Below are 14890 nucleotides of genomic sequence, written 5' to 3'. Positions count from 1 at the left end.
ATCAAATATAATTAATCTTGCATTTAATATGAATATTTTATAAATTTTATAAATATTGATTAAAAATCTCAATTATCATTAAAAGACTAAATTATAAATGAAATATAAAATGCATTTTAAAATTAATAAAAACTAATTAATTAAATAAATGATATTTAATTATAATTATAAGAATAATAATAGCATATTAAATATCAACAATATAGTCCTAGAAGTAAAACAATTACATAAAGTATTAAAGAAAATACAGAAGTTAGTTCTACTGAATCATATTAGAATAATATTATGAGTATTTTACATTAAAATAAAAGTGAAATCGATAATTTATTGAAAAAAATTAAAGTGTTACAAATGTTAGTATTAATAATTTTAATTATGTAAAATAAATTATATAAAGGATAAATGTTTGCTTAAATCATCTTTATTAAAATTAATAAAATAATTTTCTTTTTTAATAAATATAAGGAGAGTTTTAAGAATTAATAACTACTATTTTAGGCAAATAAGTAAATTAAATTTAAGATTAAGATATTAGATGGAAAAATTTAATAGAAAATATTCAATAAAATAATAATTAAAAAATAAATAATCTTTAAGCTGAAAATGAAATGATAAAAAATGAAAAAATAAATTAAGATATAGAAATGTAAACATAAGTATAATTAATAAAAGAATAAAAAAATATTATAAATAATAAAGAAAAATAAACTTAATTAATAGAAAATGAGTTTTAATAAATATAAAGCCTAGTAAAATAATAATAGTAGGAAATTATATATATAAAAAAGGAAAATTTAAATAATTTAAATTTATTTTAAGATTGTTAAAATAAAATTTAACAAGAAAATGAAGAATTTAGATTAAATAATAAGCATTTATAAAAACAAAATAAACAATATTAATAATAAATTGAAGAAACAAAAACAGAAAATGAGAATTTATAATAAAAAATATAAAAAAATGAAATTAATTTATAATAAAATTAAAAAATTATTAGTAATTTAAATTTAGAATTAGAAAAATAAAACGAATAATTAAAAAGTAATTAATATTCTATTAATTAAATGAAGAAATAAATAGAGACTCTAAAAAATTAAAATAATAAAAAAAAGCAAATATTTATCAAAACTATTAAGGAAAATGAATAAGATTTTATTAATTTAAAAGAATAATTTATTTAAATGTATGAAAGATATTAAGAAATATATGAATAACTAAAATAATATCAAAAACAATAAAATGTTTTGGAAAAACAATTATAAATAGAAAAAAATGAAGTCAATTTTTTAAAAATAAAATCTTAATAATATTTGTGAAAAAAAAAAAAAAATCTAATAAATAAAAAAATATTTTTTTTAAAAAATAATAATAATAAATAATAATTCTTTAAATATAAAAAAATATATTTATTTTAGATTTATTTTATTTTGTTAATTTTTTTTTTTTTATTTTAGTTTTTTTTTTTTTTTGAAAAAAAAAAATATATATATATATATTTTTTTAATTATATTTATTTTTATGTACTATATTATTTTTATTTATTAGGTTAATCATTTAACTTTTTTATCTTATTTTAAAATTATATTTTTTCTGATATTATAACTACCAGGCCCTGGTACTATACAAAAATATAATATTATTTTATTTAATTAAATATATTAAAAGAATTTAATTACCTATAAATTTAGATCCGATTGTAAACATTCTTTATTCATTTGAAAACTTCCCTCCGAAAGTTGATTTGAATTTTTAAGCAAATTAATGTCCTTATTATTTTATATATTGTTCATATTAGCCTGGTCCGGGAATTTCATTTACTAAAAAAAATGTATATAAAAATATATAAATAAAAATTTATATAATATATTAATTTATAAATTAAAAATATATATATAATTATATATAAGTAAATATTAATAAAAATAATTTTATATATTAATATAATATAATTTTTATATATATTTTTATTTATTATAAATATATATTAAATTTATCTATATATTTTTTTTATCGAAATATTAATATATAATTATAATTTAAAACTTTATTAATTTTATATAAAAAAATTAATTAAAATTAATCCATAAAAAAATTATTAAACATTTATTAATATGATATTAATCATATCTTGATTTTAATGGAGGTGAAATAACTGATGTCTTGCTTCCTTAAAATTTCGAAACAAAATAATTTCCAAATTTATTTAATCCTTTAACTTCATATGTACCTGGTCCAGGTATCAGTTTATTCATTCTTTGTTAATCTTTTATTAATTTTTTTTAATAAAAATAAATAATACTTTTAATTTTTTTTTATTTATATATAATAAATATCAAATGAATAAATATGTCAATATAATATATATTTTTGAATATGTTTACATTTATCGTACAGCTTTTATCCAAAAGTATAATAAAATTGTCTGCTATTTTAAAAATCATCAAGATCGTATTATCCAGGTCCTGGTGTTTTAAAATAATTTTGTGTAGAATATCCATTATTTTTTATTTCCTGTTTTTTTGTTTTGTTTTATTATATATAAAAAATGGAAGATATAAGTAATTTGATTTTAATATTTTTATTTTTAACTTAACGTCCTAAACTAAATGTAAATCCTTTCTATTTAGATCTTTCTACTTCTGGAGCAATTATTAAGGCACTTTATTATGATTAATATTTTAATGATGCACTTTTATATATGTTTTTGTTTAAAATTTAATGCAAATTTTTTAATTCTTCATCGTTTCTAATACTTAAATCATTCATTTTTATCTGTTAAATATGTATTTATTATATATTTTATTTACAAAAATGTTTTTTATAAAAATATAAATTAAGTTTACTAATTTATAATAATTAATTAAAAATAAAAAAACACATATAATAATTTTTTTCTATATATAAAAATAAAAACAAAAAACTATAAACATTATTCACATAAATATTTTTATAATTTTTTTTTTTTTTATAAAATTTCATAAAAAAAATATGTAAATAGAAGTTTAAGAAGAAATAGATGATTGGCAACCCTCAAAACCATCAAAAGAAAAGTCAATATTAAACAAATTAAAAGTAAATTTCACGAACAAAGAAATAAAAGAATAATAAAAGGATTTCAAAAATGTAGTTTTTGATAATTCAAGTTAAGAAGAAGAGGAAGATGTAGAAAATGAAGTTGAAAATAACAAATATAAAGAAATGATAAAGTAAATTAAGAGTGAAGAGTAATTCTTTAATCCTATATAGGATGAATAAGATGAATAATGGGTTTAAAAATCCTTAAATAAATAAAATACTATCTTAAGTTGTCCAAAATGTTTTACTTAATTATGTTATGATTGTTAAAGGCATGAGATTTATGAGAATTAATATAGAGCTTTGATTGTAAAAAATGTAAAAATAAATACTTCAAAAATAATAAAAAATAAAGAATAAGATAAATAGGAAAATATTAAAGTTTTTAATGAAAATACTGACTTAAGTAATGAAGATTTAAATAATTTAAAAAAATAATTAGACAATTTTTAAGAAACTTTTGCAATTCATTTTATTGCTGAATGCAGTTAATGCAATACAGAAGTTGCAGCTTACGATGTTAATTAAAAGGTTTTTCATTTTTATTAGGTTTTACCTAGTTTAGGATGATTAAAATTAATTTTAAAAAATTATAAATATAAGTATTAATGATAATATTTATAAAAGTAAATTAAAGAAAAACAAAATTATTTTATAAAATATAAATTAAAATATGTATAAATTAAGAATTAAGATTATGTTTGTAAAGCATATGCAAAAAATAAAAGAAAATATTATATATAAATAAATATATAAATATATAAATATATTTATATATATATTTTTATATTTATATTTATATTATTCATAATTTATAATTCATAATTCGTCTTCAATTTCTTCTTCCTCTTCCTCTTCAATTATTATATCCTCTTTTTTAATTTTATATTTTAGTTTTTTTTATTTTTAAAATATATTACATTACTATTCATAAAATTATTCATATATAGCTTTTAATAATGGCCCATCATAATTTTCATCAAAAATTAATTCAAATTTATTATTTGCCAATAATGCATCTTAAATATAACTTTTTTTTCCTTATTGCCAATATTGAGCAGATGGAAAGCTAAAAATAGGATCAATAGCAATTCTTTTTTTATTATTTTTAATAAAAAAAAAGTATAATATAAATAAAAAACCTAAATGCATTTTCTATCATTGCAGGTATTATTCTTACTAGCAAAGGAGATGCTAATTCTAAACAAGGGTTCGTATTTACTTCTATTAACCAAGTTTTGAAATCTTAATCTATCATAAAATCTAATCCGAAAACCTATATTTTTTTATTTATTTTTGCTAAGTATTTATATAAAAAAATTTTTGACTTCAAAGGATATTTCTCTTCTTAATTAATCCATTTTTAAAAAAGTTGCTTTTACACAATCTAAAGCTAATTACTTTTTTATTTTTAATTTAAAAATAAACATATTATTATTATACTTTCATTCTTGGATAAACAGTTTACTAAAAATCTAATTTTTAATCAGGTTAAGTTTAATTTAAATATCTTTAAAGTTCATTATATGATAATTTATTTCCTGCTTCATATTTTCCATAATCTTCGCATTTTTTTTAAACTGCATCGTTTGTTAAATGTATCATCTTTTATGAATAAATATTTATAATATATATTTAAATAAAATACTTTATTATTTAAATTTTAGCAATTAAATTCTTTACAACTTGTTCTTATATAACCGTCTTAATACCAGTAAGCTTTCATTTTTCCTTTTATAACAGTAATTAATAAATAACATCTAATATCAAATTTTCTCTTTTAAAATAATAAAAAACATATTTAAAAATTAAATAAATTAAACTTTGCAATAAAGAAAAGGATTTTCTATGTATTTTTATATTATGTATGTTCTTTGTTTATCATTTTAAACTTTATTCTTTATTATTATAAAAAATAAAAATATATTATAATTTTTTTATTTTTTTTTAAATAAAATAATACATCTTTAGATAAAAACTAACTTATTTATTCTAATTCATTTAAAACTACAATTCCTGTTCCTCTATTAGTGATTTCTCCAGGTTTAATAATCCAAATATTTTTTTATTTTTTAACTTTATTGCCTTGTAATTACATTTACTTAATTTATTCTTATTTTTATTTAAAAAATTCTACAAATTTTGCATACTCAGTATCATTTACACCTTCTTTTATATGAAAAGTTAAAGGAATGTTATCAAAAGGATTTTATTTTATAGAAGTATAATAATTTTTTAGATTATAAAAAAGAGCTTTTTTATTTGATAAATTCCAGTTATTTTCTAAATGATTATGCATTTTATATTGATAAGGATCTTCTATTATTTAAAAGTTTTTCTTTAACAATTTAAATTAAGAAGAATTTTATATTTATAAAAAATTTTTTAGGTTTTTTTGCTTTTTTTTTAAAGTTTTATATTCTTATATATGTAATAGCCGTTTTATTTATTATTTATATGAATTTTATGATTTAATTTTATTTTAAAAATGAGAATTAGATAAACTGATTTATTAATTATCCTAATAAAATAATGAGATATATATATATATATATATATATATATAATATTTATATAATCATTAATTTTACTTATGTATTTATTTTTTATTCTGTAAATGTAGTATTAAGAGAATTTTATTTAAAAAGTTTATGTGTAGGAGTTTTTTCAGTAGCTTCTGTATCATCACTTAAATAAATAGCATTATTATTATTAATATTATTATCTGAATTTTAGTCTTATTTAAATAAAAAAATATATTTAAAAGTATTTATATAATACCTATAGAACTAGAATCTTCATATTCTTAGTCTTTTTTAGTATTTTCTTCTGTATTAGTTTTTTCTTAAACATAAGGTTTTAATAAATTAATAAATGAAAGATTTCTAATTTAAGTCCAAACAATTTAACACTGTTCAATTTATTCGATATTTTAAACTAATTAAAGCCACCATCTATTCTTAACACTTTATTTAATTAAAAATGAATTATTTCCTTTTCCAACATATATTTTAAATTGAGGTTTTTAAGGTTAGATTACTTATATATTATTTGAAAAATTAATTAGATTTGTAAATTCTTGATATTGACTTATTTTTACTAGTTCTTTCTTTTATATTTCAATTATTTTTTCAGAAATTTACTTTATGTTTTATTAAAAAATATTCGGTTTTTTTTATTTCTTTTATTATATTATTGGAGTATTATCTAATTTTTCTTATATAAATTATACTTTTTATTAATTTTATTCTATTTTTGATTAGGCTTGATATTATACTAAATCCTATTTTATATATATATTTTCAGGCTTTTATTGAATATTTTCAAGTTTAGATTAATGATTATTTTCTTATTATATTAAATTTTTTTTCTGTTTATATTATTAAAATTAATTTTATTAAGAGTCTTTCAAATTAGTTTTTTAATTGAGAGTTAATTTAACTATATTTTCATTTAAAATCATATTTAATTAATCCATATTTGTATTGTTTTTTTTTGAAACATTTTAAGCTGAGTTTAAGTATTTTAATATCTATCTATTTGTTATTTTTTCTTACAAATTTATAGTGTTTTCGTAATTATTTTTAATTAAAAATTTTTAATTTTCTATATTTTCATCTTCTTCTGTTTTTTAATTTTTTAAATTATTTTCATTTTCTTATTCTTAATTTAATAATTTTTTTTTTTTTTTTTTTTTTTTTTTTTTTTTACATCTTTTTAAACTTAAACTTTGTTTTCTTTTTTATATTTATTAAATTTCTTTTATGTTTTTATTTTAATAAAGTAAAAACTTTAATTGTTTGTTATTTAGTTTTTTATTTTATTTTAACTTTTGAAAACTTTAAACCTCGTTAATGATGTCTATTTATTAATTTTTTATTTTTAATTATAAGTTTTTCTTTATTGAACTATTAGCTTTTAATCTTCTATTAATTAAATTTCATCATAATCTTCTTAAGGTTCTTATTTTAAAATGTTATATGTTTCTATTACTTTGTTTTTGCTATCAATATCGAATTTTATACTATTTAATTATTAAGTTTATTTTAAAGTTAAACATATTAATTTTTCATTATTTTAAATTTTCGGAAATTTTACTATTTTTTTTTAAACAAAAAAAATTTTAAATTATATCTATTAAAATTAATATGGTAATTTAAAATAAACATATTATAAATAAGATAAAAATTAAATATATATAATATTAAAAAATAACTTGACTATATGGATGAATTTTATAGATTATTATCATTATATTCACATATTTAATTTTTACAATTTTTACGAAAAAATTTCTTTTTCTTTTTCGAATTTATTAATTCATTCTTAAAATTGAAAAAATAAAATAATAAAATAATTGGAATATATATATATATATTAAATTATATATATTTTACATTTAATCCAGAAAAACCATTAAATAAAACTATTTTTATTTTATTTATTTTGTTAAAATTAAATTAAATATTTACTTTTATTTGTATTATCACTATACATTTAATTAAAATTTTTTACTATTAAGTCATCAAAATTATTTTAAACCTCATTTTGTTTGTTTTAATTATATCTCCTATTATTAAATAAAAATAAATAGATAAAGAAACAAACAAAATAATAATAATAATAATAATATAATATTTTAATATCCTAATGATTATTTTTTAATTTATTAAATTTTATATTTTTATTAAACATATTATTATTAGAATAACCAATGTCTAAAAAATTCATTTCTATTATAATATAGTAAATTTGTTAATTTTATTTTATTTAATATTTATTAAAATTATAAATATTTATATGTAAAATAATTAAATCATGCATTTAAATAAAAAATTTTATTATTTGAAAAAAAAAAAAAAAATTGAGCATATATATCTATTTATATTAATAAAAATAAAATTATAATTGTATTTGAATAAAAAATATAAATATGTATATTTATAAAATATGAATTCTTTTATTAAAAAAAAAAAAAAACTTAGCTTATTAAATATATTTTGTTTTGTTATAAATATAAAAAAGAAAATTATATAAATCAAAATTATCCATATAATTTTAAGTTTCCTTCATTTTCAACTTTATCGTCACCTAAATAAGCTAATATATATTAATTAGGATTCCATTATAAGTTATTCTAAGGCTACTCTTTTTCAATTGTAGAAGCGACTGTATTTTATTAGCAATTATAAATAAAAATATTTTTATCATTAGACAAAGAAGCCAAATATTAACCATCAAATGAAAAAGATAATTTTTTAATTGCTGAATCAGATTGGGCATAAGTTTAAATCATTGTAATTTCGTCTAAATCCCAAAGTCCAATTAAAGTATCTGAAGATCCAGTAGCAAAATATTTACCTTTCGGATCAATCGCAAGAGAAAGAATTTTCATACTTTTTTATTTTTTTTTAAAAAAAAAATTACAAAAATTAACCTATGACATTCTGATTAAATATTATCAAGTAAATCATTAGTATTTTTAGTAAAATTTTTGCCATCTTAAACTCTAATAGTACCAGCTCCGTTCCTTAAAATATTAAAATTTAATAGAAATAAATAAAAAAATAAATTCTAATATACATTTAAATTACAAAGAACCAGCAATTATTATGATTGATCCTGTAGGATCCCATTGTAATTCATTGATATCCATTTCAAAAGCTTATTAATATATTATATCATCTTTTCTAACATCATAATATTATAATTTATTATCTCTATTACCTATATAATAGATATAAATATATATATATATATTTATATAAATATATATATATATATTTATAAATAAAAATATATTATTTTATTTTATAAATAAAATATATTTTATTATTTATATTTTTTACATAAAGCAATTATATTTCCATCTTAAGAATAACACACATTTAGATTTTCCGATTATATATTGTTAATTTTTTTTACGTTTTTATCTCTTATATCCCAAATGTATAAATATGGTTGTTTAGTTATGTATGTTAATACTTCTGGATTTTATGGATGCCATTATAGGTTGTCTATTGTAGATGCGTCATGTCCTTTTTGCTCATTTTTTTCAATATCAAAATTAAAATTTGTTCTATCTAATTTAAATAATCTTATTTTATTTTGGGCTGTTGCTATTAATTATCCTGTAGAATTCCAGCCTATACATTGTTCGCTTTTCCTGTATGTGTTTTGGACTGATTTGTTTTTAAATTATTAGAAAAATTGGTCTGGTTTAGTATTTTACTACTATTGTTTATCTTCTGAGTATTACATTTATGTATTTATTTGTATTTTTTGTCTATATTATTCTAAGAATTTTTATGATTTTCAAGTTTATTTATTTTTACTTTTTTTTATATTAAAAATCTTTTTTTTTGTTATAAAACTAATTTATTTACTAATGTTCTTATTAATAAAAAAACATATATTTAAGATATTTTTAATTTATATATTTTTTTAAAGTTTAATTTAATATTACTTATTCCTAAAAATTAAAGAGAAAATATTTACTATTATTATTTATAATAATGAAATCTATTAATTTTTTATTATTATTTTTTTAAAAAATTAATATATAAATATTATTAATAACATTTTTTTTTTTTTAAAAAAAAAAAAAAAATTTAAAAAAAAAAAAACAATCAAAAATGAAACGAATATCTTAAAATTAAGTTTCAAATGATTAATTAAATGATATCTTATTTGATAAACACAAAGACTAATAAGAATTTTACCAAGAAGGAGAGGAAGATTTAGAACAAGAAAACGATTATATGGATGAAATATTTGATGTTTAGAATAGTTAAAAAAAGACTATGCACGAATAGTAGTATAATTAAGAACTTAATTAAAATTATTATCAAAAATTAAATAAAAATGCATTTCAAAATAATATAGAATATATTAATAATACTAGCTAAGAAGAAGAAATTTAACCAGAAAATAAAAAAAAAGAAAACAAGTAATATATAACAATAATAATAGTTTAAATTAGTTAACCAAAAAGTCAAGAATGATAGTATAATAAATTCGAATAAAACAAAAGAAAATTTACAAGAATTAATTAATGGAATTTAATATCCTTAAGTAGATTTAAGTATGACTTCATTATCTAATAATTCTACGCCTTAAAAAATCTTCGAATCGAAAAATGATTAGGCTAAAGATTAAAAGAAATAAACCACTTCCAGAATTTAAAAAAATAACAATAATTTTATTAATAATTAAAATAATAATAATAATATATGGTCCAACTCTTTTATTTAATAAAATACTATTTTTCCTGTAGTTAATGCTCCTACAATCGAATTATCAAATGATAATAGTGCTGTATTTTCTTAATATATAGGAAATGTATGTAATTCTAATAATACTAATATAAATAATAATAATAATATTAATATAAATAATAATAATAATAATAATAATTATATGACTTAAAATACATTTTCGAATAATTAAATAAAGGAAGCAATTGAAAGTTCATAAGAAATCGAAGAAAAAATATTTGATGATGAATAAGCTATTGTAAGTTTGAGAAAATAAAATTAAAGCCAAGTTGAAGATTTAGATGAAAATGTGAGTGAATTAAAAATTAGTTTTAGTAGAATTCAATAGAATTTAGAAAACGGTTAAATTCAATATTTATAAAAACAAATATAGGCTAAAGATAAAATTATAAAAAAGATTTAAACTGAAAAAATTTAATTATAATAATGTTTAGATGATTTTTAAGAGCATTAATAATATTTATAATATAATGTAAAAAAAAAAAAAAAAAATATTTATATAAAAAAAAAAAATTAAAAAAAATAAAAATAAAAAAAAGGATTAATAAAATTTAGATTAATTAAGAGGAAAAAATAACTTTTAATTACAAAATTAAATAAAATAATAAAAAAAAATAATCTTTTAAAAAAATGAATTCATAAAATAACTCGAAGAATAATAAGAAATGTAAAATTAGAATACAATAAAACTAGAAGAAGCAATATAAACAGAATTAACTAATTTACATGATTAGCTTTTGCGTTAAAAAGTACTAACTGAAACATACTAAAAACGAGTTTAAGAATAAGAAAATTAAAGCAAATAATTATAGATGTAAATTAAATAATATTAGTAGGAAATTAAATAGCTTTAATAAGAAATTAATTTAATTTAGAAATAAAATAAATACTAAAATGATTAACATTAAAATGATGTTTTTTAAATACAATAAGCATTAAGTGAAATAGAATGTCTTAAATAATAAATTTAATCATATGAAAATATTATTGATATAAATTAAAAAGAATATTAAAAATTAAGGGATTAAAATGATAAATTTATGCTTTAATAACATAATACTAATAATTTAAATACAGTTAATAAGATTTTAGGTTTAGATGATATTGAAGAAAATAAATAATTTGAATCAAAATAAATGAAATAATATAATTTAGAAGAGGAAATCAATAGAATTAGAAGTACTTATGAAAAATAAATAAATAAATTATAGGAATAATTAAATGAGAAAAAATAAATATAATAATAATAATAATAATAATAATAATAATAATAATAATAATAATAATGATTATAATGATGATAATGATGATAATGATGATAATGATGATAATGATGATAATGATGATAATAATGATAATGATGATAATGATGGTAATCATGGTAATGATGATAATGATAACTTTAATGATAATAATGATAATAGTTTACTCAATTCTGGTTTAATGTCAAGTAAAGGTTAAGATTCTAGTATAAATAATTAATATTTAAATTAAAATATAAATTATAGTTAGAATAATTAAAATTTATAAAATAATATAGTCATTAATAATAATAAAGGTGAAATTTAAGAATAAAAATAAAATATTTATATTTTACTTAAAAATGAATTATAAAATTATAATATTCTATAAGAATTTAATTTTATAAAATAAGATAGAGACGCTATTAGTAATTTTGTATAATAAGTGAGTTAAAAAATAAATACATTCTAAGATATAATATAAGAAAAGGAATATTAAATAGAAGTAGTCGAATAAAATTTAATTTAAGAACAATAAGTTTGTAAATAATTAGAAGAAACTATAATAAATTTGGAAAAAACTATTAAAACTATTGAATAATCAAAAAATAATTAATAATAAGAAATAAAAGATTTGAATGAAAACATATAACAATAAAATAAAGAAATAGAAGAATATTTAAATATGAATAAATTACTTTAAAATTAAAATGATGAACTTAATGAAAAAATATCTAATTAAGAATAAAGTATATATATATATATACTTTATTCTTAATTATATATATATATATATATATATATATATATATATATATATATATATAATATATATAATTTTTTATATATATATAAATATTTATATGCTTTTTTATAAAATTTATATACCTAAGAGCTATTATCATTATCAGAATAAAATTTAAATAAAGAAACCAAATAAAAATAAGAACACTAAATAAAAAATAATTAAAGTGAAGTTTTCGAATAAACTATTTAAAATTTAAAAGAATAAAATGAAGCTTAATAGTAATAGATTTAACTTTATGCATAATAATTTTAAAATTAAAAATAATAAATAACTGAATATTAATAACAATTATCTAAATAAACTGAAAGAAAAAATGAATAATCATAAAATATACAACTTTAATAATAAATATAAAAATATTTATAAATAATAAATGAATAAAAAACTTATTTAAAAGATTAACAAAAACTAATAAAAGAATAATGTTAGTAAGTAGAAATAGAATAGTAAAAAGTTGAAGAATTAAAAAATATAAATAACTAAATTAGCGAATAGTTAGAAATTAAACCTTAAATGATAGATAGGTTCGAACTATCATTTTAAAAAGTAAAATAGGAAGAAGAAAATATTCATAAACTAATTTAAGAAATTTAATTAAAAGATTAATAAATTAAATAATTATAAATTTAAATGGAATAAATGATATAATAAAGTTAAAGTTAAGAAGATAAAAATGATAAATAATTAAAAGATAATAAAGATAAAAAAAATATAGAACTATTTAATCAATAAAGGGTTTTGTAAGAAAATTTAAAAAAAGCAGAAAATAACATATAAAATTTAAAAGAAGAATTAGAAAAAACAAAAAAATAATATAGTATTAAAATATAGGATCTAAAATAATCTTAATAAAAATGTTAAGAGTTAAATAAATAAAATCAAGAAATAACATAAAATTTAGAAAAAATTTAATAAAAATATTCTTAAGCTTAATTAAAATTATAAGAATTCTCACAAAATAATATTTAAAATAATGTAAATATTTGATAATTATTATATATATATATATATATATTTATATATTTATATATTTATATATTTATATATATATATTATTTTTGATTTTGTAGAAATTAATCTAAGTTTTAAAATAATAAAATTAAAGTGATATTGAATAAATAAAATGTTATTTTACATCATAATATGACTAATTAAATGATTAATTTAATTTAAAATAGGAAATAATTAACTAATTAAATATAGATATTTAGAATTAGAATAAATAAATTAATGATTTAACATATACTATTGATGAAATTTAATAATAAAAAGATAATTTATTAATGAATAATAATATTCTTTAAATAGAATTAACAACTATAAATAAAAGCATAAAAGTAATTAAAAATATAAAGCTTTAAAAATATAAAAAAAGGAAATTGAAAATGAAAATTATTAATTAAGATAATAAACAAATGAAAGAAACACAAAGATTAATGAATTAAAAAGCTCATTAAATTTAAATAAGTAACATTAAGATAAAAAATATTAAAATAAAGAACAAGATAAGAATATTATAGATATGTTTTCTCCAGAAATATTATCAGCTGAATAAACAATATTATTAATGTTAAATATTTTAAGAAGAACAACGAAATCTTAAGAAATGATAAAGATTTTTTAAAATAGTGATGAATTTAGGGATTTAGTTGAATAAATAAATAATTTTAGTAAATAATAATTTTTAGAAAGTACAAATAACAGCAGATATTTTTAGTCATATTCTAATACAGGAAATAGTGAATAAAAAAATCAATAAAGATAATCACATAATAATTTATAATTAATAATAATAATAATAATAATAATAATAATAATAATAATAATAATAATAATAATAATAATAATAAATATAATAATAATAATTATTATTACAATAATAATAATTATTATAAATAAATAAATAATAATAATATGTATATCCATTATAAAATAATGTTTCCCATATTTTAACAAATCAAAGTATTTGTTATGAAAATTTCAATTCAGGAAGCTTGAATTATAACTAGGCAAAATAGAATATTAATGTAAGTACTGTTTAGTGTAGTAAAAATAATAATGTTAATTTTAAAAATAATAAAAAAAATTTAACTGAACACGATTTAAAATATAGAAATAAATTACCAAATCAATAAAATTGATATTAATTATTATTAAGTTAATTTGATTTATATGTTTTATATTGAATATAATTTTTTTTTTTTTCATTATGATTATAAAGGTAAAGGAAAATTTATATTATTAAAAAAGCCTTTTAAATATATATTATTTATAAAAATATTTATTTATTATTTAGTTTATATAAATTAATTAAATATAATTTATTATATTTATATTTATTAATAAAAATACTCAATTAAAAATTATAAAGGTCATTATCCATTTTTATTTGCTATTTTTTATTATTTGAAAGATTTTTTTTAAAATAAAAAATATATATATAAAAAAAAATATAATAAAAAACCAAAATATATATTTATATTATATTT

At 14.7% G+C, this 14890-nt stretch overlaps 4 protein-coding genes across 4 annotated transcripts, besides 36 other annotated features; 1 reads left to right on the top strand and 3 right to left on the bottom strand. All coding sequences in view use genetic code 6, as the record gives it.

Moving 5' to 3' along the window:
• Nucleotides 1-927: 927 nt before the first annotated feature.
• Nucleotides 928-990: a microsatellite.
• A 430-nt stretch (nt 991-1420) lies between these two features.
• Nucleotides 1421-1469: a microsatellite.
• Nucleotides 1470-1550: 81 nt separating this feature from the next.
• Nucleotides 1551-3787, bottom strand: IMG5_185440 (hypothetical protein; the record flags this gene model as incomplete). The annotated part of the gene is made up of 6 exons (XM_004027257.1): nt 1551-1618; nt 1677-1817; nt 2102-2263; nt 2393-2639; nt 3084-3406; nt 3520-3787. 6 exons carry the CDS (start codon nt 3785-3787, stop codon nt 1551-1553), a joined length of 1209 nt encoding a protein of 402 aa, XP_004027306.1.
• Nucleotides 1911-1960: a microsatellite.
• Nucleotides 1927-2011: a microsatellite.
• Nucleotides 2045-2107: a microsatellite.
• Nucleotides 2244-2284: a microsatellite.
• Nucleotides 3788-3804: 17 nt separating the features above from the next.
• Nucleotides 3805-3845: a microsatellite.
• Nucleotides 3805-3854: a microsatellite.
• Nucleotides 3810-3877: a microsatellite.
• Nucleotides 3811-3877: a microsatellite.
• Nucleotides 3840-3873: a microsatellite.
• Nucleotides 3841-3892: a microsatellite.
• A 2-nt stretch (nt 3893-3894) lies between these two features.
• Nucleotides 3895-7380, bottom strand: IMG5_185430 (hypothetical protein; the record flags this gene model as incomplete). The annotated part of the gene is made up of 10 exons (XM_004027256.1): nt 3895-3947; nt 3996-4168; nt 4218-4351; nt 4404-4475; nt 4519-4680; nt 4724-4852; nt 5667-5812; nt 5857-6607; nt 6906-7172; nt 7292-7380. Coding segments are annotated over 10 exons (1974 nt in total), but the record flags the coding sequence as incomplete, so codon positions are not given.
• Nucleotides 5613-5652: a microsatellite.
• Nucleotides 6752-6784: a microsatellite.
• Nucleotides 6799-6858: a microsatellite.
• A 733-nt stretch (nt 7381-8113) lies between the features above and the next one.
• On the bottom strand, nt 8114-9372 carry IMG5_185420 (tho complex 3, putative; the record flags this gene model as incomplete). The annotated part of the gene is made up of 4 exons (XM_004027255.1): nt 8114-8471; nt 8513-8605; nt 8670-8802; nt 8925-9372. Coding segments are annotated over 4 exons (1032 nt in total), but the record flags the coding sequence as incomplete, so codon positions are not given.
• Nucleotides 8804-8864: a microsatellite.
• Nucleotides 8818-8913: a microsatellite.
• Nucleotides 9373-9667: 295 nt separating the features above from the next.
• Nucleotides 9668-9711: a microsatellite.
• Nucleotides 9712-10427: 716 nt separating this feature from the next.
• Nucleotides 10428-10489: a microsatellite.
• Nucleotides 10428-10491: a microsatellite.
• Nucleotides 10492-10851: 360 nt separating this feature from the next.
• Nucleotides 10852-10890: a microsatellite.
• Nucleotides 10891-11490: 600 nt separating this feature from the next.
• Nucleotides 11491-11532: a microsatellite.
• Nucleotides 11533-11573: 41 nt separating this feature from the next.
• On the top strand, nt 11574-12042 carry IMG5_185410 (hypothetical protein; the record flags this gene model as incomplete). Its single annotated transcript, XM_004027254.1, has 2 exons — nt 11574-11802; nt 12011-12042. 2 exons carry the CDS (start codon nt 11574-11576, stop codon nt 12040-12042), a joined length of 261 nt encoding a protein of 86 aa, XP_004027303.1.
• Nucleotides 11590-11711: a microsatellite.
• Nucleotides 11590-11774: a microsatellite.
• Nucleotides 11590-11775: a microsatellite.
• Nucleotides 11635-11750: a microsatellite.
• Nucleotides 11961-12003: a microsatellite.
• A 301-nt stretch (nt 12043-12343) lies between the features above and the next one.
• Nucleotides 12344-12458: a microsatellite.
• Nucleotides 12459-12514: 56 nt separating this feature from the next.
• Nucleotides 12515-12555: a microsatellite.
• Nucleotides 12556-12993: 438 nt separating this feature from the next.
• Nucleotides 12994-13033: a microsatellite.
• Nucleotides 13034-13395: 362 nt separating this feature from the next.
• Nucleotides 13396-13454: a microsatellite.
• Nucleotides 13396-13459: a microsatellite.
• A 711-nt stretch (nt 13460-14170) lies between these two features.
• Nucleotides 14171-14316: a microsatellite.
• Nucleotides 14317-14656: 340 nt separating this feature from the next.
• Nucleotides 14657-14690: a microsatellite.
• Nucleotides 14691-14828: 138 nt separating this feature from the next.
• Nucleotides 14829-14864: a microsatellite.
• Nucleotides 14829-14877: a microsatellite.
• Nucleotides 14878-14890: the final 13 nt, after the last annotated feature.

This window comes from Ichthyophthirius multifiliis (assembly GCF_000220395.1).
Source record: "Ichthyophthirius multifiliis unplaced genomic scaffold scaff_1120509251342, whole genome shotgun sequence".
Lineage (NCBI taxonomy): Eukaryota > Ciliophora > Oligohymenophorea > Hymenostomatida > Ichthyophthirius > Ichthyophthirius multifiliis.
This window is presented reverse-complemented; position numbering and strand designations above follow the sequence as displayed.